Source organism: Geotrypetes seraphini, chromosome 5, assembly GCF_902459505.1.
Source record: "Geotrypetes seraphini chromosome 5, aGeoSer1.1, whole genome shotgun sequence".
In the NCBI taxonomy this organism is placed as follows: Eukaryota; Metazoa; Chordata; class Amphibia; order Gymnophiona; family Dermophiidae; genus Geotrypetes; species Geotrypetes seraphini.
This window is the reverse complement of record NC_047088.1, coordinates 105,662,024-105,689,686: the sequence shown is the minus strand read 5'-3', so window position 1 is coordinate 105,689,686 and position 27,663 is coordinate 105,662,024. Positions and strand designations below refer to the sequence as shown.

Below are 27,663 nucleotides of genomic sequence, written 5' to 3'. Positions count from 1 at the left end.
CTCTTCTGCGTTTCTCTCGAAATGTCAGGGAAAATCTGTATTTTGAACCCCAGGAAGTCCTTAAATCTATTCTTGAAGAACAATTTAAGAATCCAGTCTTTATCTGGGGATAGAACAACAGTCATCAATAAAGTAGCTGAAACAGCTGCTTCTGTAAGATTACTCCAAAATTGCGGTAACATCTAAGTGACCTTCCTAATGGTCATGATCCTGATTCTGAGTTTCTTGATGCTTTAAAGATAAATAATAAGCCCTTGTTAGGGGAGGTAGTGAATTTTCTGGTATTCCCAGTACCTCCATAAAATAACATCTAATTAATATCATGAGGAGTGATCGAGGAAATCTTAGTAAAATTTATCAGCCGCAAATTATTAGCACGATTACTGTTCTCAAGGGCCTCGAGCTTCCTCCTCAGGATAATATTGTCTTTCACAATTAAGTCTTGATTTTGTTTAATTGTTATTATCTCTTCTTTGACTATCTAATGTCACCAAAGTCAAATCTTGTTTAGAAGTTTAATTTCCTCTTTCTGAATTTTAAATTCTTTGTCCAAATGCTCTATATGTGGACTAAGAGAGTTACCTAGATTCACCACCAAGTCCCAAAGAGCATCTAGGGTAACCTCCGGGGGTTTAAGTGCTGAAAAACTTTTGCAAGTGTAGAAAGATACTGTTCTTTAGATTGTTTTACCTCCTGAGGCGCTTGTGTCTCATTAGCCTGAGATGTACCAGCCGTAGTTCCATTCAGAGGGGAAAAACCTCTCCGAGTTGTTTCCACTGGCAAGCCCTCTGAAATGCTGGGCTCCGAGACTGAGAAAACTTCCTCTTCCGGGGTAATCTCATCTCGCGGGGAGCTTGCTCTTTGCGGAGTCGGCTGTAGAGGTGGAGTCCTGATATTGGGGCTCAGGGTAACATCGAGCCCAAGGATAGCCGCGGCGGCATTACTCACTGACAGCGGTTCCAGCGGGTGATTCCCCGATGGCACTTGCCCTTGTTGGAGGCGTCTGAGAAAGTCATCTATGGTAATTGATGGCGGTTCTGAGCGTCGATTGGCTCCACCAATGCTCTTCCCCCTTCTTTTCAGCATAGGTGGGAAATACTTCTCACCGCTTACTCGAAAATAAGACAACGATCAAAGGCGTCCTCGCAGCTAGCAGATACTGGCGTCCATCTTGGATCTGGCACCTATTTTTGACATGAATCGTACCTCCAGAGGCGCCTACTCGCACCTGCCACTTCCGGCGTTAGCCATGCCTACAGAAGTGTTAGGCACGATTCTGGTGCCATTTAATTTAGGCACCAGTAGTCACCATGAAATTTCTTTTAAGTACTGTTTTAAATGGCATTTTGGACTTAGGCGCCAGTAGGGTGCCTACTGGCGCCTAAGTCAAGGCGCCGTTGAGAGAATATGGGCTCAGTGTTAAAAGGAAGGTTCTGTCACAGATATTACTGTTAGCCACCTCAGCTCGAGAGCCATCTTAGTCTTTGGAGGGGAAAAATGCTCTAAAAGTCAGCTTTTTAAATAATTACTATGCACCACATCTCTTTTTATTTGAAACGGAATACAAAAAATCTGCTTCACAGTAGAATTTGCTACATTAACACACAAAAAAAAACCCAATTTAACAACTAAAGTTTATTTCATTATCTGTGAATCAATGTTAACAATGTTCAAGTGATATGTCACTGACTAATGTAGTGCCCTAAACTGGGAATTACTTTTAAGGCATTAGGATCAGAAATGGATTAAAAGAGACATAATTCCTTTGGGTGCCAGATTTAAGCCTGTTGAATGCTGGAGCAAAGTTAGGTGCCCTTACCCAGTATTCTACAACTATGCATGTAATGTTTTGACACACCCCTGACAAGCCCCTTCCATGGCCACACCCCCTTTTATGCTACACGCTATGGGAGTTAGGTGCTCTGCCTCATGAACAGCGCCTAGCTAGATGCACACAAAAATTTTAATGGGTGCCAATTAACATCAACAATTGTTGTTAGTACCTGATTATTTGATGGTTAAGATGGTTAAGATTATTTGTGCATGCATCTCAACAGTGCGCCCTAACATGGGCACCACATATAGAATCCAGGAGATGGTGCATAAATTCAAGGTGGCATTCTTAAGGGGAGGTACATGGGCAGGTCTCACATTTATACATATGGATTGTAGAACTGGCACGAAGGCTCTGATTCTATTTACAGTGCCTAACTTGTAGGCGCTGTTGAGTATGGTTGTCAATTATCCCCTAGGTGCCATTTATAGAATTACACCTATGGGCACCTAAACAATCTTAGGCACTGGTAGACATTGAAACATTAGGTGCACTGCCACATAGGCCAGGGTATTCTTGGCCTAAATGAGTGTGCCTAAGTTAAATCACACCTAAATGCTGCATTGAATTTGCCCTAGCCACGCCTACTTTCTAGTAGGTGCCTCAGGGTAGACGCCTACCTCAAAGTAGTAGGCACCTACCAAATTAGGTGCCTAGCGGATCATTTTTTTAAATTAATTTTTAAAGGCACTTTCAGTTATCAGTGTTGAATGAATAATTAAATTAGGTGCCTAGATTGGCTAGGCGTGCCAATCTAGGCACCTAACTTTTGGCATCTTTTATAGAATCAGTGCAGTTTTTATTTCTATTTGTGATCCCTTGTTCTGTGCTTGGTAAAGGTCTATCTGTGTTTTGGGTGTGAAGAAGTTATTTAAAGTTGTTTTATGTGTGATAGTAATGGCAGGTGGGGAGATCAAGGGAGGGGCAGTGAAGAGAGGGGGGGATCAGGGCCCTCCTCCTTAATTTCTGTCCTGGGCCAGATGGTGTACATCTGAAGCTGCTGAAGGAACTTAGGGAAATTCTGGTGGCTCTGCTGACTGACCTTATCAATGAGTCTCTAGAGTCAGAAGTGGTACTGGAGGACTAGAGAAGGGCAGATGTGGTCCCTCTCCACAAAAATAGAAGTAAGAAAGAAGTAGGAAATTACAGGCTGGTAAGTCTGACTTTTGTGGTAAGCAAATTAATGGAAATGCTTTTAAAACAGGGAATGGTGTTTAGGGGTGATCCTCTAGTGACATCATAAAAAGTATAAGAATATGGAGAATGCAGCTTGGGCTCTCAGAGACATTTTTTACACTGATAGATGTCGGCACTCTGTCATGTCGTAAATCTCTCTCCTGTGTGCTAACTTGATTATATGCTGAGATCTTCTGTAAGATTATTTGATATGCTGTTTATTACTAAAAATATACTCCTGTAACAATAAAATATCAGCATTATTCTAAGGCACATAGGGGTAAATTCTCTATTAGTACGTCTAACTTAGGCGTGCGGTAGACGTCCCTACAACCTATTCGCGCAATATAGATGCAGGTTTCTGAAACGTCATTAAGACGTCTCCAATGGACCCGTGATAGACGTGGGTACGATTTTTTTTTTTTTTTTTTTAACTATATATTAGTTGATCTAGCAATATCAGTGAGGTAGGGAATGGCAGACAGAGAACACTGCTGTGTTGTATCTTTTTCCTCTAGGATATCAGAATTGTACAGTTTACCATTAATACAAGGAAAAAAAATATGTTATGTTTCAAAGGAGAACTAGAAGATGAAACGTACCGAGTGGGTGTTGAACTTACATTATCAGTATGGAAGGTGGGAACTGGTAGATGTATGCTCCACAGAAAGCTGTACAGAAATGTCATACTCACCTCCTATTAGAAGTGGAAAGGATAGGACTTTGAACACCATATAGACTTTTTATAAACTTCGTTTAAGTTCCACAAAGACTGGCAGGAAAGGCACCCTAAGTCATCCAATAAGCTTTCTCTCGATTTCCCAGAGACATTATTTCAGAGAGGATAGTTTAGAAGTGATATCTTGCTCGAAAGAACACTCTCCTGGTCTTAAAACATTGCAACAATCAGCTCATTCTTCACAACAAAGGTAAATCCCATAACTTACACTGGCCCAACTTAGAAACAGAATTAAAACACAGATTAGACCTGAATGTGGCTTCTAGTTCACAGGAAGAGGAAGTAGCAAGCAGCACAATGCTAACCTCATTGTGACATCATCAAGGTGCACCTGGAAGGTAGATATGCCACAAGTAAAAGACAAGCCGGGAGTTGAACTCACAACCTACAGATGATCGATATAGTGCTTTTACTCACTGACCTACACCTGTGTCTCTGGTTCCCCTGTCATAGCATACCTTAGTGATGTGCTAAAGTATACTCTACTTAGCTATCATATCACAGTCAGTTGAGGCAAAAGACTGGTAGCTCAATGGTGTAAAGTTCGCTTCAATTACAACCTCTCTAAAATATGGAGAAACCCATCAGGCATTCCACAGGGGTCCCCACTATCCCCACTACTCTTCAACGTCTATATAGCTTCACTAGGAACGAAGCTAACCCAGCGAGGCATAAAAGTATTCAGTTATGCTGACGACTTCACAATCATAATCCCGTTTACAACATCCCCCTCTGAAATCACCCCCACAGCAACTGAAGCGCTAAACATGATGGATCAATGGACCACAGATTTCAAACTGAAGCTCAATTCAGAAAAAACTAAATTCTTCATAGCCTCGCCACACGCACAGAATACGACAATACCATTACACATTAACAATCTAAACTACCCCATTCAACCAACGATGAAGATTCTAGGAGTAATACTAGACCAAGGACTAACCATGAAAGACCACATAGACTCCTTAATCAAAAGAGAGTTTTTCACTCTCTGGAAACTTAAGTCCATTAAGGCGTACTTCCACACTTCCACTTTCAGAATGCTAGTACAATCCCTAATACTAAACCACCTGGACTATTGCAATATCACCCATCTGACAATCCTCCAGAAGCAAATGCAAAGACTACAACTGATACAAAATGCAGCAGTCAGGATAATTTTCGGGCTGAAGAAGTCCGATCACATAACCCCTTCCTACCAACTCCTATACTGGCTGCCGATGGAGGCACGCACGAAGTTCAAGCTAGGATGTCTCTGCTTCAAAGTATTAAATGGTCTAGCCCCAAAATACATTACAGACCTCTTCTCATTCCCAACCAACAGACATGAAAGAAAAACACACATGAAATTTGTCTCCCCACCGGCTAGAGGGTGCAAATATAAGAGACACCATCAATAACTGCTATCATATCAAGCAGCCATATGGGGTAAAGACCTAGAAAAATTAATTATGCACACAAACAACTATGAAGAATTCAGGAAACACCTAAAAACTTACCTATTCCTGAAATACCTAGGTAACGAACCGGAACATCAACCCCCCTCGTAACATCACCACATACCTGAACGTGCAAACTGCTAACCCCAACCCCTATTCGCTAAATATGAACACTCTATGAACTTACGGAATATTTCTACTTCTGTGTAAACAACTTGGCACTTCCTGGCCTTGCAACACACAAACTGACGTTAACATCATTAACGTCATCAGATGTACACTGCTATATTCTCCAATTCGTTGTACGAAATATACACTGCTATACTCTTTAATTAGCTGTTCGTAAAGTTTCACTTGATTGTATTTACAGTTTCTTTTATTGTAAACTGCCTAGAAGTCGCAAGATTGTTGGCGGTATATAAGAATAAAGTTATTATTATTATTATTATTATTAAAGCACCGTTGTCACGAATGCAACACCCATATTCTTAAGTATGGTTCAATAAATGTAATACAGAGTCAAAATTATGCTGTTTATTTTATCAAACCCAAGCTCAACTTTGTAATGTATTGTGTATAGTCTCGCTAATGTGTTTGTGATGAAAATGAGATGCGATAGGTGTATATCCTATATAATAAAACCCTAGCCGCGCATGCGCACATACCTGCGTGCTTCTGTGATCTCTGCTCTGTGATCAGTAGGTCTGTGGCCAGCAGGAGTGCAGATGCAGCAGCCAGGCGACTCCCCCCTCCCGCCCTCACTCACCACCAAAACCACCACCGCCAAAGCCTCCTCCTTCTGCCCAGCCGGGAGGAGGGCTCCGAGTCGCTGAAGACTGTCCCAGATCAGCTTACACAGTCCCTCAAAAATTAACCTTTTCATCTGAGGCGTGAGGCTGCGGTGACCTTCCTCCCCTGGCTCACTAAGGTTTCATCTTAAGAAATTCAAATGCATTGTTGAAAATGCAAGTGACTATTCTCTATCATCCTAGACACCCCTGCAACACCCCAACAACACACTCCTGCAGCATAATCAAGTAAAAGTTATAATCAAGTAAAAGACAAGCAGGGAGTTGAACTCACAACCTATGGATGATTGGTACAGCACGTTTACTCACTGAGCTACCAAGCTACTTAACTGTAGCCCTAACCCTAACCATAAAGTAGCATCTGACGTCATAGAAGCCGTTAGAATTTTGAAATCGTTTTGGACGTTCATTGGGTGTTCTCAGATCAAATACACCTGTAGATACGTGGCAATGATTACCCCTTGTCAAAGCTTGTACCTAAAGCCATTTCTGGAGACTCCCATTCCCAAGTCCCCAACATAGCTCAGTGCTTAAAAGCACTGCATGTATCTTCCAAAGGTCAGGGGTTCAAGTCCTGATTAAGGTTACCAAAGACATAATATTCTTTTTATTTTCCACCCACCCAAACATGCATAGCTAAGCTAAAATATGTGAACCTCCTACTTCCCAATCTTCATTTATTTCATTTATAACTTGTCATTGTGTTTAGGGGAGGTGAAGTTTCATTAGGTTTACATGGTAAGCTTCTAAGCTTGTACCTAAAGTCATTTCTGGAGACTCCCATTCCCAAATCCCCAACATAGCTCAGTGCTTAAAAGCACTGCATGTATCTTCCAAAGGTCAGGGGTTCAAGTCCTGATTAAGGTTACCAAAGACATAATATTCTTTTTATTTTCCACCCACCCAAACATGCATAGCTAAGCTAAAATATGTGAACCTCCTACTTCCCAATCTTCATTTATTTCATTTATAATTTGTCATTGCGTTTGGGGGAGGTGAAGTTTCATTAGGTTTACATGGTAAGCTAAGCGTTCTGCTGTACTTTTTTGTATAACAGCGATATCTGCGTGGTTTATGATGTAATCAACAGTGTTGATGTAGCGCAGAGCGACCGCTGCAAGCACGCCCAAGCGGCACAAACACGTCATCGCGTTTTTTTGCGTTGTGACATCATAGAATCGCCCGTTCTTCATACGCAGTTATTTCTCCTAAAATGGCTGCCAGGAGACAGCTAAACTTTTCCACTCAGGACTCCAGGCTGCTGGCCAGGCTGTTTCTCTCCCGGGAGCACCACTATTTTGTAGTGCCTGGCCATCGCAGGTCATACCTGCAATTCAGGGACTCATGGACCCGCCTGACCCGGTGGTACAATCGTAGAGCCTCCTGTCCCAGGGAAGTAAGTATTCCAAGTCAAGCCCTCACAATTAATCATGTAAAAAGTAATTATGATGGAAACCTGTCTCGATCAAATCGGTCATGTTTTTTGTGATTCCTTTTTAAAACTACAATTGTGCATAATAAATCTTTTACATTGAATACTGAAATTAAAGCACATCCCAAAGGAGCAGTAGTAGGATTTCAAATGACAAATTCAGCTCCTAGAAGGCATCTATTCCATTCACAACATGCACACAACTAATTTTTGGGTCACAAGCTTCGCATTTGTAATAGAAACATCTTGAAATCAACTTTGCCAAAGGAAAACAAATATATTAAAGTGCTGCTATGTCATTTCAAATACCTTCAACTTTCCTGTATCAATCTGCTGGTCTAGGGAGATAGTGGCATGACGTTTAAAGTGACAGCGTCAGTACCCTGACGTCAGGGGTTTCAAGCCACGCTGCTCCTTCTGACCAAACTATTTTATTGCCCCTGCTGCATGATTGTAAGCTCACCAGGACATGCTGTAATGTGGGGCAGTGCTGATAGGCTACAGCCTCAGCACCCTGGGGTTGTGAGTTCAATCCCACACTCCTCCTTGTGATGCTGGCCATGTCACCTCACCCCCCCCCCCCCCCACTGTCCCAGGTACAGTAGAGAGATAGCGATGCCTCCAGCACAGAAAGGGGAAAATGCTGGAGTACATGAATACATTCATGTAAAACATGTGGCAGAAGGGGGTGGAGGCAGGCAGCAAAGCGGATAGGGGCTCTTGGAGGGCAGCGTACTCCATTTTTATGTGCTTATAGAGGTCAATACTTAAGTAAACATGTTAAGCCACATTGCTAGATGGCACTCATGATATCCCTCCCTCTCTGTTCTTTCTCTCTCTCTCTATTATCCAGGTTGAGGATCTCAGGAAAAGAGGGCGGCTGCTGAGGCGCCAGGAGCGGGCCTTCCTCGAGGGGGTGAGGGAGGAATTGCGCGCTGAAGCCGGCGAGTAATGAGTCCAGCGTGTGTTTCTTTGTGATCAGCCTACCAGAATAAATAGATGAAAATGCTTGAGTAGCTGTAAACCATTCTTAATCATAAAATCTGCAGTAAAGCTGCTATTGTGATATCATGTCACAATGGCGTTATGGTGTTCTACTTGCCTCACTTACTTACGCTACATTTTGATGTTTACAGTGGAGTAGGTGCTTTGCATCCTGTTATTAGCATTTGAAGAAAATAACGTAGTAAAGAATGTCATGTTCAAAAGTGTTGTGGACATATCTGACTGTATCCTATTTCTCTCTTGTCAAGCAGCAGCACAGGCACCCCCTCAGGAGGTGGCACCCAAGACCCCACCCTGGGCCCCGGAGGTGAGGGAGGGGGCTCCGCCCTGGTCATCGGCGGAGGAGGAGGAGGGGGAAGAAGAGGAAGATTCCCTGTGGCAGCTTGCTGAGCCACCCACACCGCCTGCCCCACCACTGCCCCCTGGACCTTCACCGCCTGCCCCACCACTGCCCCCTGGACTGCCTGCCCCACCACTGCCCCCTGGACCCCCACCGCCTGCCCCACCACTACCTCCAGGACCCCCACCACCATCCCCTGTTGGACCTTCCCCTTCCCCCACCCATAGCCCTTCCCCTCACTCTCCTGCCCTTCCTGTTCCTGATCCCATCCCACCCCCTTTCCTTGCTGTTCCCCCCCCAGGAGTAGCCCGACCAGCCTCAGGAGGGGGCGGTCAGGGAGATGGAGCCCTACTCTGCCCTCTTGGAGGAGGTGCAGGTATTGAGAGGGTGTGTGGAGAGGATGTATCATGCCCTCTTGCAGCTGGTAGCCAAAAGAGGGCATGGTGCCAGCAGCCATACACCCTCTCAATGACTGCACCTCTTCCGCCCCCCTCGCCTGAGGTAGCTCAAGCTGCTCTTGGGGGGCACCCACCTTCTTTCCCTGTGTTATGTGTATGTAAATAGTTCTTTTAAAAAAAGTTTTACGTTTTAAAAAGTTTTATATTTTAATAAAAAAATTGTTTATAGTTTAAACTTTCCTGTGTGGTTTTAACCTTGTAGCATCAGCAGTTTAGTGGACAGAGTCCAAGGTAGATAGGGGTTCAGGAGGGACTGCTGAATGGGCCCTTTTCAATATAACAACAAGGTGACATATAGAAAGTTTGACAATCTTTATTGGTGTCTGTCATTCATTCTATTACCTGCTAGCCACTCTGATGTCAAATCATTGCAGAATCTAGGAAAAAAGCAAGTGAATGCAAGGGTATATGCAACTGTAGGTAGATGACGACATCTCAGCTATGATGTGCAAAGTAAGCCAGTCCCTGTTCCAAAGTAAATGGCTACATAAGGAAGAGAATATAAGTCACTGTGGTAGATTTGTTGTTAAGGAATAGGGTTACTGCTAGTAAGAGTTGGCTCCACACCAGGAGAATCCAAATGAGACATGTGGGTTTTTCTTCCTTTCACGGAAGGTGATGGAAGTAAAGGCCAGATACCTCAATCTATCCTCCTGGTTCTTGAGCTGCACTATTTTGGTTAAGCAGGTGTGGAAACCACAAAGATGCTCACAGCTGCACTGCTCTCAGTAATACAAAACTCCATCTGACAATACTGCAGGAAAAACTACACCTGAAAACAGAAAAGAGGAGAAGCTGGTTTACACAAGGTTCACAAACAGGGGGTTCAACCCCCAAGGTCCATATCTGTCCTCCCTTCCCTGAAGCAATGTGTTAACCTCATTTATGTTGAGCTGCTTAGATGTCACCGTGGTATAGTTGTTAAAGCAATAGCCTTAACTCGCTGATGGTGTGGGTTAATATCACCTGTAATCCTCCACTGCTACTGTTTAGAACTCATGTGAGGGAATAGACTAACTGAAAACAAAGTTTGTATGCATATAACAGCAGGAATGCGTGCCATGGTGTTCTATGAGGCCAACATTATCAATTTACTATTGTTCCTGAAAGTCATCAAGGATACCTGTGTGAAGAGAACAATAGAAGTGTGAAACATTTATTTCACTCATCAGAAGAGTGACTCAAGTGAAGAATAGTAGAGTAAGCAAATAAAGGTTACCATATATCATTCTCACCTACAACTGTTTGGCTAGGTACAAGCTGGTGTGCTGAGCTGCTCGTCTGGTCTCTCTCTGGCAAACACATAGGTGATGAGCAGAGTCAACCTGAAATGAAGAATAGAGAGAAACTGTTAACAAAGACCTATGTCTCCAAAATTAAACACTGAAGTTGTGGCAGAACACACACCTAGAAGTAACAGAGCTGCTAACATACCTTTAGACTCCTTATTAAAAATGGCAGCCATTAGGCACTCAGGAGTTTTCCACCTGAACCATGTACACTGATTGGATGTCCACTGAATGGCAGTGTTTCCCCCTCCCCCAACACACCCGACCTATTTTTATCAATGAGTTAGTACACAGAACCATTCCTCACCTGATTTTAACTTGCCTGTAATTTGATTCTACAAAGAATTAACTTTAGCTCTTTGAGTAAACCCTCTCAGATGTGTGAACACATCCATTTTACTTACATATCCATTTTTCTACCAGCAAAATTTCTACCAGCATGGTCTTTATCAGTCTTCTCAGTCATTTTTGTCAGCCCTGTGGAATGGAGAGTAGGAGATATCAGAAATAAAATAACTATTATAAACAATAGCACACAATGAAAGCCCATAAAGAGAAGTCAGTTTTTCTGGTTGGTTTCTTTAGTTCTATCATAAGGACACCTAAGTAGCTTACAAAATATCATTCTCACCTGGACTTACTATCTGAGCTGCTTCTAGAAAAGATAAAACAACATATAAGAATGACATGTAGCTTGTTAATGGCTCTGTGGAATAGAGAGAAATGGGAGGCAGAGATAGGAAAAAAAATGTAAAAGACTAAGACAGAGTAAAGTCTCAAACATCTGCATAAGCAATAGGACAGAATAGAAAGGAAACACTACTCACCTGGACCTTCTTATACCCATGCACGCCTATGTAGCGTCTGACGTCAGTAGGGCGGGAAAACTTTCCCAATGCTTATTGGGCGCCGTTCGGGCGTGGTTGCTTATCCCGCTTCCTAACCACGCCCATTACAGCTCATTGACTGTCCTATGGGGGTGTGTTTGAACATGTTCTACAAGTAGCCTGAAAAGATGGCTTCACCTTACAACATGGCTCCAAAACGGAAATCGAATTTCTTGCATGGAGAGTTGCAGATATGGAAAATGAAGGTGGGGCAGACCATGACATTATGAAAGCAGGGAGAGTGGTGGGTGTGGGCATCTGTGTGTAACCTGACCTGGCCCCTTCTTTTCCCTAACAATTTATTCCCTTCCACACTTAACACAAAACCTAAGTCCTCAACAATCCCTCACACCAACACCCAGAAAAATCCATAAACTAAAGAAATACAGATAATGGGGGTGGGGAGGAGTGTCAAAGGCAGAAGGGAGTATAAAGGAGAACAGGCAAGTCATAGCACAAAGTTTCATCATTGAGGAAACGGAACACCACAAACACCAACTCACATGAGGGGGTCTTACATAGGAAAAATTGCTGTGCCAAAGCTTTCTATATACTAAAGCACGCCTAATTAGCGTCTGACGTCATAGGAACCGTTAGGATTCAAATCTAATTGGATGTGCATTGGATGTCGTTTTGCAATATACAGCTGTAGTGACGTTGTAGTCATTTCCTTCACATCTCTAAGCTTTGATACGAAGCTCTATGTTCTAAACAAAGTTACCTCTATAGCTCTATGCCTTAAGGCATTGCTTTTCATCTTCCATACATCAGGGGGTTCAAGTCTTGAGTAAGGTTAGCAAATAGGTTATATTCATTTCTCAGCCAGGACACCTGGTAACTTTTTAGCCTTGCCTTTACATATCAATATTTTGCTTCAGCTTTTATTATGTGCAGCCCATTGTCTAATATTTAATGCAGCCTGTTCTCTCTCATGCTGAACACCCTCCCCCACCAAAAACATCCCCCCCTAACTGGATCATTCTTCAACACCTGTCCAAGCCCTCTGAAGTTTGATTTAACTCATAGCTGTTTGCCAATGCCTATATTGCATCAAAAGAAACACATTCCTACTAGAATGGCTTGTAGTTAGGAGTAAATGAAAGTATCTCATGCACCTGTGGCTGCAGAATGCTGAGGAGAAACAGCAAATTCCACCACTTCTGAGAACTGTTAGGATGCAAGGAAACAAAAGTGAACAACAAACAGCACTGCAATCGGCTCTCTTTTGAAAGCAAAGAAAAAACAGCACACATTATCAGCACTTAAAAAGAGAATAAACAGATACACACCTTAACATTCAAGCTTCCCTCATTGCAAAATGGAGGTCTTCAGTTGCACAAAACTGACCTCATTGTGACCTCATCAATCTGCACCTTCAAAGTAGTATGCCACAATTAAAAGATGTGCTGGGTGTAGAACTCACAACCTGTGGATGTTAGGAGCACAGGCTGGCGCCTAACACATAGAGCTACAGCTGCTTCTACTAAGGTCCATCTCACCACCCGTTCATATCATACTTGACTGAGCTGTCTATGCTCATTAGCGATCATATCAGGATGAACTCAAATAAGTTTAAGCAAAGGAATGCCTAAAGATTTGGAAGGTTTTCAAGTAGAAAACAAATATCAACTATGTATTAAAGAATTGCAGCACAAATGACGCTGATCGGTAAGGGCAAAAAAAACCACCACTTTTCCGGTATGATGCCTAAACGGAACAGATTACTTACAGTCATATATGCATTAGTACAGTGCTTAGAATGAAGATTAGCATGTGAGAAAAATGGAGCTTTACCTCACATGCATTCAAGCACACTTGTGAATATGGGTTTGGGGCTCAGTGAAAGCAGCGCTTTTAACCATTGAGCTACCACTCTTTTATCTCAGCCTACTATGACATTATAGCTAAACTCCTTTTCCCTTAGCACTTCACTAAGATATTATATGACAAGGGAGCCAGAGGCATTGGAGCTGTAGCTCAGTGAGGAAAGGCAATCTCTATCAATCTTCTGGGCTTTGAGGGTTCAAATCCCAGCCTGTATTTTACTTGTGGCATATCTACCTTCCAGGTGTATTTTGATGATGCTTTCCACTTCTTATAGGAGTTGAATATAACATTACTGTACAACTTTGCTGTGTAGCAGAAAAATAAACTTTTCCCCCTTCCGTGCTAAGAATTTGAGTTCAACTCATCTTATATTTCTCCTTTTAAACATGGCATACTTTGCTAGTTTTTATCATGGTAAAGTATACATTTCTGAAATGGTGAAGAAACAATAATATACAACTGCAGTGTTTTGTCTCACCAAACTGCTATAAGCACAAGAAAGCATTTGTAGCTCAACACGGTAATGCTCCTGTTCTGAGCTCTGACCTCTGAAACTCCCCGGTTCAACTCCCACCTTTTCTCGTTTTAATAAGGTCCTAGTTTTTTCCTATTAGCTCTTATAACAGGGTCTACATGGTGGACTTTGCCATTTGTAAGGTGCACATTTCCCTTTCCAGGCAAACCTATTTTCAACTTACCATGGCTCGGACATCCTAAGCAGTGATGAGAGCACATTAACCAGGCGATCCACAAATGTCATCTTGCTGTCAGAGGAAAGGTTTCCTCTCATCACTGCTTAGGATGTCCGAGCCATGGTAAGTTGAAAATAGGTTTGCCTGGAAAGGGAAATGTGCACCTTACAAATGGCAAAGTCCACCATGTAGACCCTGTTATAAGAACTAATAGGAAAAAACTAGGACCTTATTAAAATGAGCAAAGGTGGGAGTTGAACCGGGGAGTTTCAGAGGTCAGAACAGGAGCATTACTGTGTTGACCTAGTAATGCTTGCTTGTGCTTATAGCAGTTTGGTGAGACAAAACACTGCAGTTGTATATTATTGTTTCTTCACCATTTCAGAAATGTATACTTTACCATGATAAAAACTAACAAAGTATGCTATGTTTAAAAGGAGAAATATAAGATGAGTTGAACTCAAATTCTTAGCATGGAAGGGGGAAAAGTTTATTTTTCTGCTACACAGCAAAGTTGTACAGTAATGTTATATTCAACTCCTATAAGAAGTGGAAAGCATCATCAAAGTGCACCTGGAAGGTAGATATGCCACAAGTAAAATACAGGCTGGGATTTGAACCCTCAAAGCACGGAAGATTGGTAGAGATTGCCTTTCCTCACTGAGCTACAGCTTCAATGCCTCTGGCTGTTTTGTCATATCATATCTTAGTGAAGTGCTAAGGGAAAAGGAGTTTAGCTATAATATCATAGTAGGCTGAGACAAAAGAGTGGTAGCTCAATGGTTAAAAGCGCTGCTTTCACTGAGCCCCAAACCCATATTCCTAAGTGTGCTTGAATGCATGTGAGGTGGAGCTCCATTTTTCTCACATGCTAATCTTCATTCTAAGCACTGTACTAATGCATATATGACTGTAAGTAATCTGTTCCGTTTAGGCGTCATACTGGAAAAGTGGTGTTTTTTTTGCCCTTACCGATCAGCGTCATTTGTGCTGCAATTCTTTAATACATAGTTGATATTTGTTTTCTACTTGAAAACCTTCCAAATCTTTAGGCATTCCTTTGCTTAAACTTATTTGAGTTCATCCTGATATGATCGCTAATGAGCATAGACAACTCAGTCAAGTATGATATGGAAGGGTGGTGAGATGGACCTAAGTAGAAGCAGCTGTAGCTCTATGTGTTAGGAGCCTATGTGTTAGGAGCCTGTGCTCCTAACATCCAGAGATTGTGAGTTCTACACCCAGCACATCTTTTAATTGTGGCATACTACTTTGAAGGTGCAGATTGATGAGGTCACAATGAGGTCAGTTTTGTGCAACTGAAGACCTCCATTTTGCAATGAGGGAAGCTGAATGTTAAGGTGTGTATCTGTTTATTCTCTTTTTAAGTGCTGATAATGTGTGCTGTTTTTTCTTTGCTTTCAAAAGAGAGCCGATTGCAGTGCTGTTTGTTGAGAAAAAAAAGGGGGTTGTAAAAGCCATGTGTAAATTATATTATTGTTTGGGCAGAAATGTGGTTTGTTATCCATGCAATATAATGTGTTCCATTGCTATGGTGTCATTATATTTATTAGGACAGAGAAAAGATGAAAATTACCTATTCAAACTCACTATTGGAATTATTGATGAAAAAACACAGCGGACGTCTGCCTCGCGTCTAACAAAGAGCCGCAATTACGATAGTTGAAACGGCATTGAAATCCAAGTTAGACCAGGGTTTCTTACGTCTACATAATACACGATATTTAGACGCAGTTGCTCGCTCAGGTAGCGCTCATCTAGCGTCCCCATTTGGCACGCCCATGGAACGCCCATGGAACGCCCATGTCCAGAGCTGGAGACGGGACTATGCTTTCTATAGATGTCAGTTCATCAACTACGTCTTAGGGACGTCTATGTGTCGTTTATTTCCCAATTAACATTAATTAAGACCCTTAACTCCGTAATTATTCACTTACATCAGACGCCTAAAGCACGCCTAAAATAAACGCAGTAATAGAGAATTTACCCCATAGTGCGTGGAGTGGTCATTCTCTTGTAGATCGAGAATGTAAGTGATGGATCCTAGCAGTGGGTTCTTTCAGACTTGATAACAAATAGTCATGCAAGATTAATATGTATAATAGAGACATGGACAGCACAGAACCAAAGTGGAATTGTCCCAATCAGAAAGGTGAGCACTGAAAAAGTGTTTTGAGGGCACATGTTTTTCTTGTATACCATATGGTTTTCTAATACACCTAGTGAAGACTCATAAGGTATGTTGTCATACTTATTATGTTCCATGAAATGAATTTTGGGATGATTTTATTTTTCTCCTCTGTCTTCTAAATGTGCTATGGGATTGCTTATTTACCAGGTCATACCTCTTCTTTTGTATTATGCACGTTATTTATACTAGTTTAATACCTCTTTTTTCATATGAGTTTCTTGTATTTTAATATCCTACTTCACTATAGTTTTATAGTAATTTATACATACTCATTGGGTTTTAATGTCTATGTTTAAACATTTTATACTTATTGAGATTAAGTATTTATGTACAGTATCTGTATTCATGGTGATTAATCTGTATGTGGCTTAATTGGTTTTTAATATATCCATATGGGTAGATCTTAGTTGTTTTTTAATATATCTCTTTTTTGCTGTCTAATTTTATATTCTTTATATGTTATTATATATGAATTGTTATTATATATTATGCATGTTTTTAATTTGCCCGTACCTATGTATTATCTTGTTTGTATCCATGTATGTACTTGTAGACTCCTGAGGCAGGCCAGTTAGGCCGAAACATGCACATGCCGGGACGTTGAGTCATTGGATGCATATACATTGTTCTGGTTGAATAAAGGCATTTTCTGTTAAAAATCAGAAGAGTTGAAGGACATTTTTTTAGTGCTCACCTTTCTGATTGGGACAATTCCACTTTGGTTCTGTGCTTTCGAGTTTGTGGTTTTGTTTCCCCTGTTTCATTTTGTAATAGAGACATGGATACAGGCAGGGCAGGATTAATTCTTCGAGGGCCCCTAGGCACACAAGTACACTGAGCCCCCCTGGGCCTGCCCTGCCCAGCCCCACCCTGCCCCCACGTGGCCTCCACCCTGATTTATCTGTTTTCTTATTTACTTCTTTATTTCTACTTATATTTCTTTTTTTAAAATTCAAAACAAACAAAGATTAGCATACCAGTGCACAATTTTTCTTCAATTAAACCCGCAAACATCTCTGAACAAATTCCCCTTCCTTCCCTTCCCACCTACTTACCCAGGACATTAACTCTGAACCCTTGCATATATAAAAATGTTCAAATATATTGTAAAGCAGTAATACTATCTGAAATATAAATCTATATTAATAGCCAAGTTAACAACGCCTAACTGCCTTACTCTACATCAACCAACTGTAACCCATATGTATGTATAAACAACCAAATCTGTAACTCCTCTAGTATGTTCCACTCCATGTATGTTAACTTGCAATGATACAACAAGGCAAGCAGTCCACCAAAGAATCCAACGTGAAACAAAAGAATATTGGCAGAAAATAAGGAGATTCAAATCAGGTTTATTTCACCCGATGCCCGATGCATTTCACCAAACAAGGCTAATCAATGCTAACAAAAAACCATGTCTTTCAAACAAACAGAACACAGACAACACCTTTGCCTAGTATGGAATATGTAATCACAAACTAACCTCTACACCTTTTACAAAACTGTAATGTGGTTTTTAGCCACGGTGGTAACGGCTCAGATGCTCATAGAATTCTGAGCATTAGAGCTGTTACCACCATAGCCGGCACTAAAAATATGCTCTACAGTTTTGTAAAAGGGGGGATAAAATAGAAATACGTAGACAAAGGTTAAATTGAACCACCAAGAAGCTGGACTCTGCATACAATGCAACACCACAGAAACAGCAAAAAAATTAATAAATATAATTTTTTTTCTACCTTTGTCTTCTCTGGTTTCTGCTCTCCTCATCTTCTTGTCACTCTCTTCCTTTCATCTTCTGTCCTTTGTCACTTCCAGAAACTGTATGCCTCCCCCTTCCATCTTTCCCTTCACCCCCATTGGTCTGGCATCCATCTTCTTCCATTTTCTCCTCCAATGATCTGGCATCTCTCTCCTCTCTTCATCTTCCCTTCCCTCTCCCAAACCCACACCCCCATGGTCTGGCATTTCACTCTCTCCTCTCTCTTCCCCCCCCCCACTTCCATCAGCATCTGCCCCCTTTCTTTCCAACCTAAATCCATCCAGTATCCTTCCCCCTTTTACTGCATACCAGTTCCATCAGCATCTGCCCCCTTTCTTTCCCTCAACCCAATTCCATCCAGTATCCTTTCCCCTTCCCCTGCATACCAATTCCATCAACATTAGCCCTCTTTCTTTCCCTCTAACCCAATTCCATCCAGTATCCTTCCTCCTTGTTTTCCCCCTTTCCTGCACACCAATTCCATCAGCATCTGCCCCCTTTCTCTTCCTCCACCACCCTTTCCACATAGCAATGGCAATGTGCCCCCCCTACGGCAACGGGCCCCCACCCGGCATCGACAATGACAACAACACCGCTACCCCCGACATCGATGGATGGCGAAGCGGCCTCCCCCCAGCATCAACTTTAACGCAGCTGGCTTAACTCCATGAAGATCCTGCAATGACTGTGTCTGCTGGAAGAAGTAAGTGATGTCAGAGGGGGATGGACTGGCAGACGTAGTCATCGCGGGACCTTCTTGGAGCTGCATTGGCCATGTTGCCATTGATGGCAGCGGTTGGCTGTGTTGCCATCCGTCGATGCCGGGGGGGGGGCGGCATTGTTGTTATCATCGGGTGAGGGCCCGTTGCCGTGGAGGGAGGAAAGAGGGGGGGCTTGTTGCTGTCTGAAAAAAAATGGCATGGTAAGTCGTCCTTCAGCGGGCCCCCCTGAATATTTCAGGCCCTAGGCACGTGCCTACTGGGCTTATTCATTAATCCGGCCATGGATACAGGACGATGACTTCCCCGTACTAGCTGATTTTTGCCCTCCAAAATAATTCAATCAACTAGAAAAAAACAAAAGAGGAGGGGGCTTCCTCCTAATGTACAGATCATTTCTTCCTTTAAATCAGTCTATCGCAAACTGTGTGCCGCAGCATACCAGTGTGTCTCCTGAGATTTCAGGTGTGCCGCGACACACTAGCGAGGAGAGGCACGTCCTGTAGGAAGTCAGCTGACGCAGATGATTCTCCTCCTGCCGGCGCGTCACTTTCTCTTCCTGTACCTCCCGGATATCTTCACCGAAGTGGGTCGTGGCAAGATGGGCCTCCGCGCATGTAAGGATGTCGACGCAATGATGTCACACATGCATGTGACATCACTGCATCGACATCCATAAACTTCCGGGTGCCTTCCAGCCGGGGCTATGGATTTAGTGTGCCGCCAGCTGGAAAGTTTGCGAGACACTGCTTTAAATAAACGAGACAGCTATAATGACTGTGGGATTGGAATATATGGTCTGCAACATAAAAAAAACAAGAAAGTGGGAAAGACATAAATCTACTATTAATATACAGACCACCGGGTAACTGGAATATGGTAGAAGATAAAATCAACATCCAGTATTCATGAGACACACCAAACTCAAAGTTTTGAGTTTCAAAAATGCTAATTATAGTAAAATACTGTACCTTGAGGAAGAGGAAATAGGTAAAGTGGAAGAACAGTGGACTAAACTGTTTTAATGGTGGAAATGGCTTCAAGCTGGCTAGATTGTGAGCCTTTGGGACAGTTAGGGAAGTTCCAAGTACCTAATTTTATTTTATTGTAACCCATTCTGGGTCCCTGGGGAAGACGGGCTATAAAAATGAACAAATAAATAAATAGAATTACCCTTCTTGAGTTGGCATTTATACACGTGGGGTGCTTACAGGGCTGCCATCAGAAATTTCTGGGCCCCTTACTGAGCAATCCTATTGGGCCCCCCACGCACCTTTCCCCCCCCCTCTGACACCCCTCCCCCACCCCTTCTTCCATGGGCCGAATACACACATACTTTTCAGCTAATGCTCCACCTAAGCCAGTCCCTTAAAATCTTCTCACGTCCATTGGGTGATTTGGCATAGAGGAGATATTCATAAAAAGAACGTCCGTCAAGATCTTTACTCATAGACTGTGCCATTTGCTTTAAATCATCTTCCATCATTAATCCAAATTGCACAATTCTTTCTCTGTCTTTGTCCTGAATGACATCTGGCCACATTGCTGGATCCTTCCAGTCAACAAATTTATGAGCAGGCGCGGAGAAAGCATTTTTAAACAAATGTAGTTTATCCTTGTACTCCTTATGTAATTTTAATCATCTATGGATATGTTTGTATGTTTATTGTTCAAATGGTTTTATTTATTTCCCCAAATTTATTTTTGTTATACGCATTGAAAATATTTGATATTGCGTTTAAATCAAAATCTCAATGAACTTGAAACTTGAAACGAGTGCCTGTGAAATTGTGGGAGGGTTAAATACTCAAAACTTAGAAGAATAACAATTTACTTAAAGTTTTTGCTACGCCAGCTTTCTGGTATCTTTACATACAGTGGTATACGTAGCATATGTAACACCCGGGGCCCATCATTTTTTGGCACCCCCCCATCTGTAAGAAAAACATGATTTTTAGTAACAAACCACACGTCACACATGAGTACCTAGGAAAAGGCAGCATCTTACATATTGCAGTGAGCAGTACATCAATACACCCATTGTAAAACTAAACAAGCCAGACCAGCACAGATCAATCCTACACTGTCAATCCTAACAGAAAACCATGTCTTTCGAACACACAGAACACAGAAAACACCTTCGCCTAGTATGGAATATGTCATCACAAACTAACCCCTCACTCTTTTACAAAACTGTAGTGTGGATTTTAGCCACAGTGGTAACAGCCCTGACGCTCATAGAATTCTGAGCATCAGAGCTGCTACCACCACGGCTGGCACTAAAAAACGCTCCACAGTTTTGTAAAAAGGGGGATAAAATAGAAATACACAGTTTCAGCGCTCTAGCTCAGAGGTGCCCAAACTTTTTGAGCTTGTGAACTACTTTAAAATGACCAAGTCAAAATGATCTACCAACAATAAAATTAAAAAACACAAAGCACACTATACGCTGAGAAAATGTTAATTATCATTCCTATTCTGGGGTTTTTTCAAAGAGGTCAAGGCAGATGACTCTATGCATTGTCACCTCAGTAACAACCATACAAAAATAGACAAATATACCCTCCATCCTTTTTATTAAACCACAATAGCAGTTTTTAGCGCAGGGAGCTGCGCTGAATGCCCAGCGCTGCTCTTGACGCTCATAGGCTCCCTGCGCTAAAAACCACTATTGCGGTTTAGTAAAAGGGGACCATATTGTAAAATATAGACAGCAGATATAAATTCAGAACTGTGCATAGTAAGTGAAGGGAAGTTTTCATCTCTGGGAATTTACCCAGTTAACTATTAAGTTATTTGGGCAAATTCCTTTGAAAACTGTGGTAATACTGCCTCCACTTTGCTAAATTTAAAATAAAATAATTTTTCCTACCTTTGGTGATTTCATGAGTCTCTGGTTGCACTTTCTTCTTCTGACTGTGCATCCAGTCTTTCTTCCCTTCTTTCAGCCTGTATGCTTCCTCTCCTCCACACCTCATTCCCTCCCCCAACTTTTTCTTCCTCTCTTCATGCCCCCTTTCTTTTTTTCTGTTTCTCTTCTTTCCTTCTGTTTCCCTGCCTTCCTTCTGTTTCTCTGCCTGTCCCCTTTCTTTCTTTCTCCCTGCCGTTCCCCAAGCCACTGCCACTGCCGCTGCCATCGGGGAACAGGACCCACCAATGGATAACAGGCCCCAAAGCCGACCCCGACGCATGCTCTCCCTGCTTTGGGCCGACCAGCATGCCTCTCCCCGACGTCAATTCTGCCGTCGGAGAGGAAGTTCCGCCTAGCCAGGCAGCGATTGGCTGGCTCGAACTTCCTCTCCAACTGCAGAATTGACGTAGGGGAGAGGAAGACTGATCGGCCCAATAGATTAGATCGCCAAGACAAAGTGAGTCCTGGGTGATCAACCCACTTTGCCTTGGCGAGCTACTGGCGCCCCTGCCTTAGAACACTGCCTAGGACCCTGGGGGAGCCCGGGCCCCCTGTCAGCTCCTGGCCCCTGAATGCAGGACTGGTAGTACTGCCCTGATGGTGGCCCTGGGTGCTTATATGCATGAATATTTTAATATATACAGTATAAATATATACAGCTAAAATCGACTCTGACATCTCAGAATTACTGATCAAAACAACAGACATAAAAGATTTCCGTAAAGAAATAAAAACACTATTGTTCAAAAAATATCTCCCATCACTCTAACCTCCTCCCAACGAGTTCCCAATCAACGCCTTCAGAAATACCCACCTATAGTATCTCCTTGTCTGTGATTTAGTATGTACTGTAACTCTTCTACACTACACCTGATTTAACTTGATTCAATCGATATATATTATCTCCTGTGATATGTATTATCTTCTGTGACATGTATTATCCTCTGTGTTATGTATCATTCTGTAAAATTGTTGTATCATAATTCTTTACTGTTCCTGTAATTTACTCTTATCCTGTAATGTAATTCTACTGGAATTGCCCAGACATCTTCTATATTGTAATCCGCCTAGAACCGCAAGGCACAGGCGGAATAGAAATCCCTAATGTAATATAATGTAATATATTTGTGTGTATGAGTGGAAAGAGAGGATGAGTGGAATTGGCATCACCCTATTTTCAGCTCTGTACCTGTCACAGTGTAAATCATAGTTATCACCAGGAGTGCAATAACAGATATATATATATTCCATCCCAGAGCTTGTTGGATAAAGACAGCTCCTGAAAACATGTCCACCTGCAGGAAACACAAAACAATCCATTCGGGTTTTTTGTATTTTAATATTCATAAATACATTGTAATGACAGGAAAGAAAGACCAACTTGGCCCATCAAGTCTACCCAGGAAAGTTGTTGCATTGTGCAATGCAGGCTACTTTTTCCCATGTATGTGTTGTTGGGGTTATACTTTGAAGGAGTTCTGAGAGAAGAGGAAACTTCTCTGGTATATGAATATTACTTTGCTTTGACTTAAAACTTGGAATAGAAGCGATTTTGTAGGTATGTTGATAAAAATCAATAATAATTTCATTGAAAGAAGCAAACAATAGTTATTTGCTTGTTTAAATAGTATAGCATTCCTTTTCCTTAGTTTAAATTTAATTGGTAGAGACTCCCAGCAGCAAAAAGTCTAAATCAAGTCTAAGGGCTCCTTCTACGAAGCCGCGTTAGCGGCTTTATCGCACGTGACTTTTTATCACACGCTAACCCCTGCGCTAGCCGAAAAACTACTGCCTCCTCAAGAGGAGGCGGTAGCGGCTAGCGCAGCCGGCAGTTTAGCGTACGCTATTACGCATGTTAAACCGCTAACGTGGCTTCGTAAAAGGAGCCCTAAATCTTTGCCTTAGTTTAGTCTTCTTTCCCACCCAACCCAAGCATATTTTCAAATTTATTATCAACTATTCCAATTAAGAGGATGAAAGAGAAATTTGCCACCACAGGGTATTTTCATCAGGAAGTGAATCACCCTAAACAATTTATTTTTGGACTTGCAAGCAGTACATAAGAAATTAAGATTATAAGCAAACAAACATAAATTATACCAAATAATCTTAAGGCCCTTTACAGCTAAGAGGCAGACAGCAGTGAGATGACTGCTATCCATTCTTTTGCATTGAGACCACATGTATAATTATAATTATCAAATATAAAAATGGTGGAAGTGGGTGAATAAATAACAATAAATAAATTGCTTCACTTGTTAGGCTGAGAGTATTATCCCAAAGGAAGAAAAAGCCTCAGGTTTGTTCTGGCAGAGCATAAATGCTCAAACCTCCTCCACCCATATCATTGGCTGAAAAAACTTCCGTAGAGAATATACAGTTGCCGCTATGCTAATCTTTAATGTGGGACTGAGATGTTGAATAGCAACACTGACAACTGCGTTGTAAAATTTTTAAGTGGCATCTTAATTATTAGCCAAACGTTTCACGGTATTAGACCATTTCTTCAGGGCTTCCTGACTCCCACTTTCTTCACACAGTTCGAAATGTTAAGAACATAAGAATTGCCGCTGCTGGGTCAGACCAGTGGTCCATCGTGCCAGTGGCGTACCTAGCATATGTGACACCCGGGGCCCATCATTTTTTGACTCCCCCCCATCTGTATGAAAAACATGATTTTTAGTAACAAGCCACACGTCACACATGAGTACCTAGGAAAAGGCAGCTCTACAAAGAGCAGTACAACATCAATACACTCATTGTAAAACTAAACAAGCCAGACTAGTACAGATCAATCCTGCAGTCAATCCTAACAAAAAAACATGTCTTTCGAACACACAGAACACAGAAAACACCTTCGCCTAGTATGGAATATATAATCACAAACTAACCCCTCCCCCTTTTACAAAACTGAAGTGTGGATTTTAGCCATGGTGGTAACAGCTCTGACGCTCATAGAATTCTGAGCATCAGAGCTGCTACCACCACGGCTGGCGCTAAAAAACGCTCCACAGTTTTGTAATAGGGGGGATAAAATAGAAATAGACAAAGGTTAAATTGAACCAGTAAGAAGCTGGACTCTGCATACAGTGCATCACAGAAACAGTGCCACATGTCTCCTAAAGCAATAAATAAATAGAAAATTTTTTTCTACCTTTGTCTTCTGTGGTTTCTGCTTTCCTCATCTTCTTGTAACTCTCTTCCTTCCATCCACTGTCTGCCGTCTCTCTTCCCCTATATGGCATCTTCTCTCCTTCTATGCCCCTTCCAGAAACTGTATGCCTCCCCTTCCATCTCTCCTTTCACCCCCATTGGTCTGGCATCTCTCTACTCTCCTTCCCTCTCCCACACCTCTCCTCTGCAATCCCTTTCCCTTTTTTCCCTTATTTTCCTTTTCAATTTATTTTCTGCATCTGTCTAGATTATGTTCTTACTACCTTCTCATCAATGCCCTTTTTTACTGTCTACCTAAAGCTTGCCACCTCTTTCCCTCACCCCTCCAGTATTTCCCTAACTCAATTCTTTTCTCCCCATCATGTGCCCTCCTTTTATTTATTCCCTCCTTCCATCATGTACCCTCTTTCTCCAACCCTTCCATCTAGTACCTTCTCCTCTCTCTGTCCACTTCCATCCAGCGTCTGCTCCCCTCTTTCTCTCCTCCCATTTCTTTCCTGCATTTGCTCTCTTATCTCTCCCATCTGTACTTCCATCCAGCATAGGCTCCCCACTACCATCCAATGTCTGCCCTTTCTCTCTCCATCCACCCCTCTTCAATCAGCATCTGCCCCCTTTCTCTCCCTCCAATATTCTTCCCCCTTATGTCTCTCCCCTTTTTCTGTACATCAATTCTATCAGTGTACTTGTGTGCCTAGGGTCCCTCGATGAATTAATCCTGCCCTGATCATGTACCCTCTCAGTCTCCTCTTTTCGAGGGAGAAGAGGCCCAATTTCTCTAATCTCTTGCTATATGGCAACTCCTCCAGCCCCTTAAACATTTTAGTCGCTCTTCTCTGGACCCTTTTGAGTAGTATCATGTCCTTTTTCATGTAGGGTGACCAGTGCTGGATGCAGTACTCCAGGTGAGGGCGCACCATGATCCGGTACAGCGGTATGATAACCTTCTCCAATCTGTTCATGATCCCCTTCTTTATCATTCCTAGCATTCTGTTCCCCCTTTTCGCCGCCGCCGACAGTATCTCCAAGTACCGCCCCGGACATCCTGTATTCGTGCATGAGATTTTTTTTACTGACATGCATCACTTTACACTTTTCCACGTGTTCTGTGTTCTGCCATGTCGATGCCCATTTCTCGAGCCTGATTATGTCATGTGTCTTCACTTCTCTGTATAAATTTGTATCGTCCACAAATTTAATCACCTCGCTCGTCGTACCAATGTCCAGATCATTTATAAAGATGTTGAAGAGCACAGGTCCAAGCACTGAGCCCTGCGGCACCCCGCTGGTGATGATCTTCCAGTCTGAGAATTGTCCATTTACCCCCCACTCTCTGTTTCCTATACTCCAGCCAGTTTTTAATCCACGTGAGTATTTCACCCTCGATTCCATGGCTTGCAATTTTCTGAAGTAGTCATTCATGTGAAACCTTGTTGAATGCCTTCTGAAAAATCCAGCTATACAATGTCGACTGGGTCGCCCTTGTTTATCTGCCTGTTTACTCCCTCGAAGAAGTGCAGCAAGTTTATCAAACAAGATCTGCCTTTGCTGATGCTCATCAGCCCATGTCCGTTAAGGTGATCAATGATGCAGTCCTTTATCAGCGCCTCTACCATCTTTCCCGGTACCGAGGTCAGACTCACCGGCCTGTAGTTTCCTGGGTCCCCCCTCGAACCTTTTTTGAAGATCGGTGTAACATCCGCCACCTTCCAGTCCTCCGGAATCTTTCCCGATTTGATCGACAGGTTGGCTACTAGTTGAAGCAGTTCAGCTATAGTCCCTTTCAGTTCCTTGATGACCCTCAGATGGATGCCATCCGGTCCTGGGGATTTATTGCTTTTAAGCCTATCTGCCTGCATATCTCTTCTAGACTGACCGTCAACCCTGTCAGTTTCCCATCTTCGTTTCCAGCATATAGCCTGATAGGTTCCGGTATGCTGTGTATATCCTCTTTGGTAAATACAGATGCAAAAAATGTGTTTAGTTTGTCAGCGATTGCTTTATCCTCCTTTAGCTCATTCCACAGTCATCCAGCGGTCCCACCACTTCCTTCGTGGGTCGTTTCCCCTTAATATATCGAAAGAACAGCTTGAAGTTTTTCGCCTCCTTGGCTATTTTTTCCTCGTAGTCTCTTATGGCACTTGCGTTGATGTTGTTTGTGCTTATTCCAGTTTTCGTCTGTTTTTGACCTTTTCCATTCCTTAAATGAAGTTTTCTTGTCTCTGATCGCTTCCTTAACCTCTACAGTGATCCACGCCGGTTCTTTGTTCTTTTTCCTCTTGGATCCCTTGTTGATAAGCGGTATATATAGATTTTGCGCCTTGGTGACCATGTCCTTAAAAAGGGACCAAGCTTGCTCTAGCGCTTTTACAGTGCTTATCCTCTTCTTAATCTTCTTCCCCACCATTCGTCTCATCTCTTCGTAATTCCCTTTTCGGAAGTTCAGTGCCGTGGCCATCGTTCTGGACCGATGTTTCGCCTCTGCGTCCAGGTCGAAGCAGATCATATTTTGATCGCTGTTTCCCAGTGTCCCTTCTACTTCTACACCTTGTGCCGGTTCTCGCAGTTCATTTAGAATTACAGTGGTGCCTCACACAACGAACTTAATTCGTTCCAGGAGCAAGTTTGTTATGCGAAAAGTTCGTTATGTGAAACGCGTTTTCCCATAACAATACATGTTAAAAAAAATAATTCGTTCTGTAGCATAAAATATGCTAAGGTGACATAAAAAAAGATAAATTTTTGGTTACTATTTTTATTTAGATACATCTAAAAACATAATTGTTTTTTAAAACAACACACATTTTTTAAATTTAAAGACAGACTAAGTAGAGTCTAATTTTACAGTGAGAGAGGGCAGAGTCTCAGCGGCAAAAACTGGGACTTAACTGTTCATTTTTTTTTTTTTCTACCGTGTTTCCCCGATGATAAGGCAGGGCCATCAAATAAGACAGC

At 42.3% G+C, this 27,663-nt stretch overlaps 1 protein-coding gene across 4 annotated transcripts in view; it reads right to left on the bottom strand.

Moving 5' to 3' along the window:
• Positions 1-27,663, bottom strand: part of SLC5A2 (solute carrier family 5 member 2) — a 103,830-nt gene that overhangs the window by 30,319 nt on the left and 45,848 nt on the right. For all 4 annotated transcript variants that reach the window (XR_004539592.1, XM_033945966.1, XM_033945967.1 and 1 more), the window contains one exon: positions 22,724-22,829. Coding sequence is in view for 3 of the 4 variants with exons in the window: in XM_033945966.1 (XP_033801857.1) it covers positions 22,724-22,829 (106 nt within the window). In the remaining variant the exon portion in view is untranslated. The remainder of the gene's footprint in view (positions 1-22,723; positions 22,830-27,663) is intronic.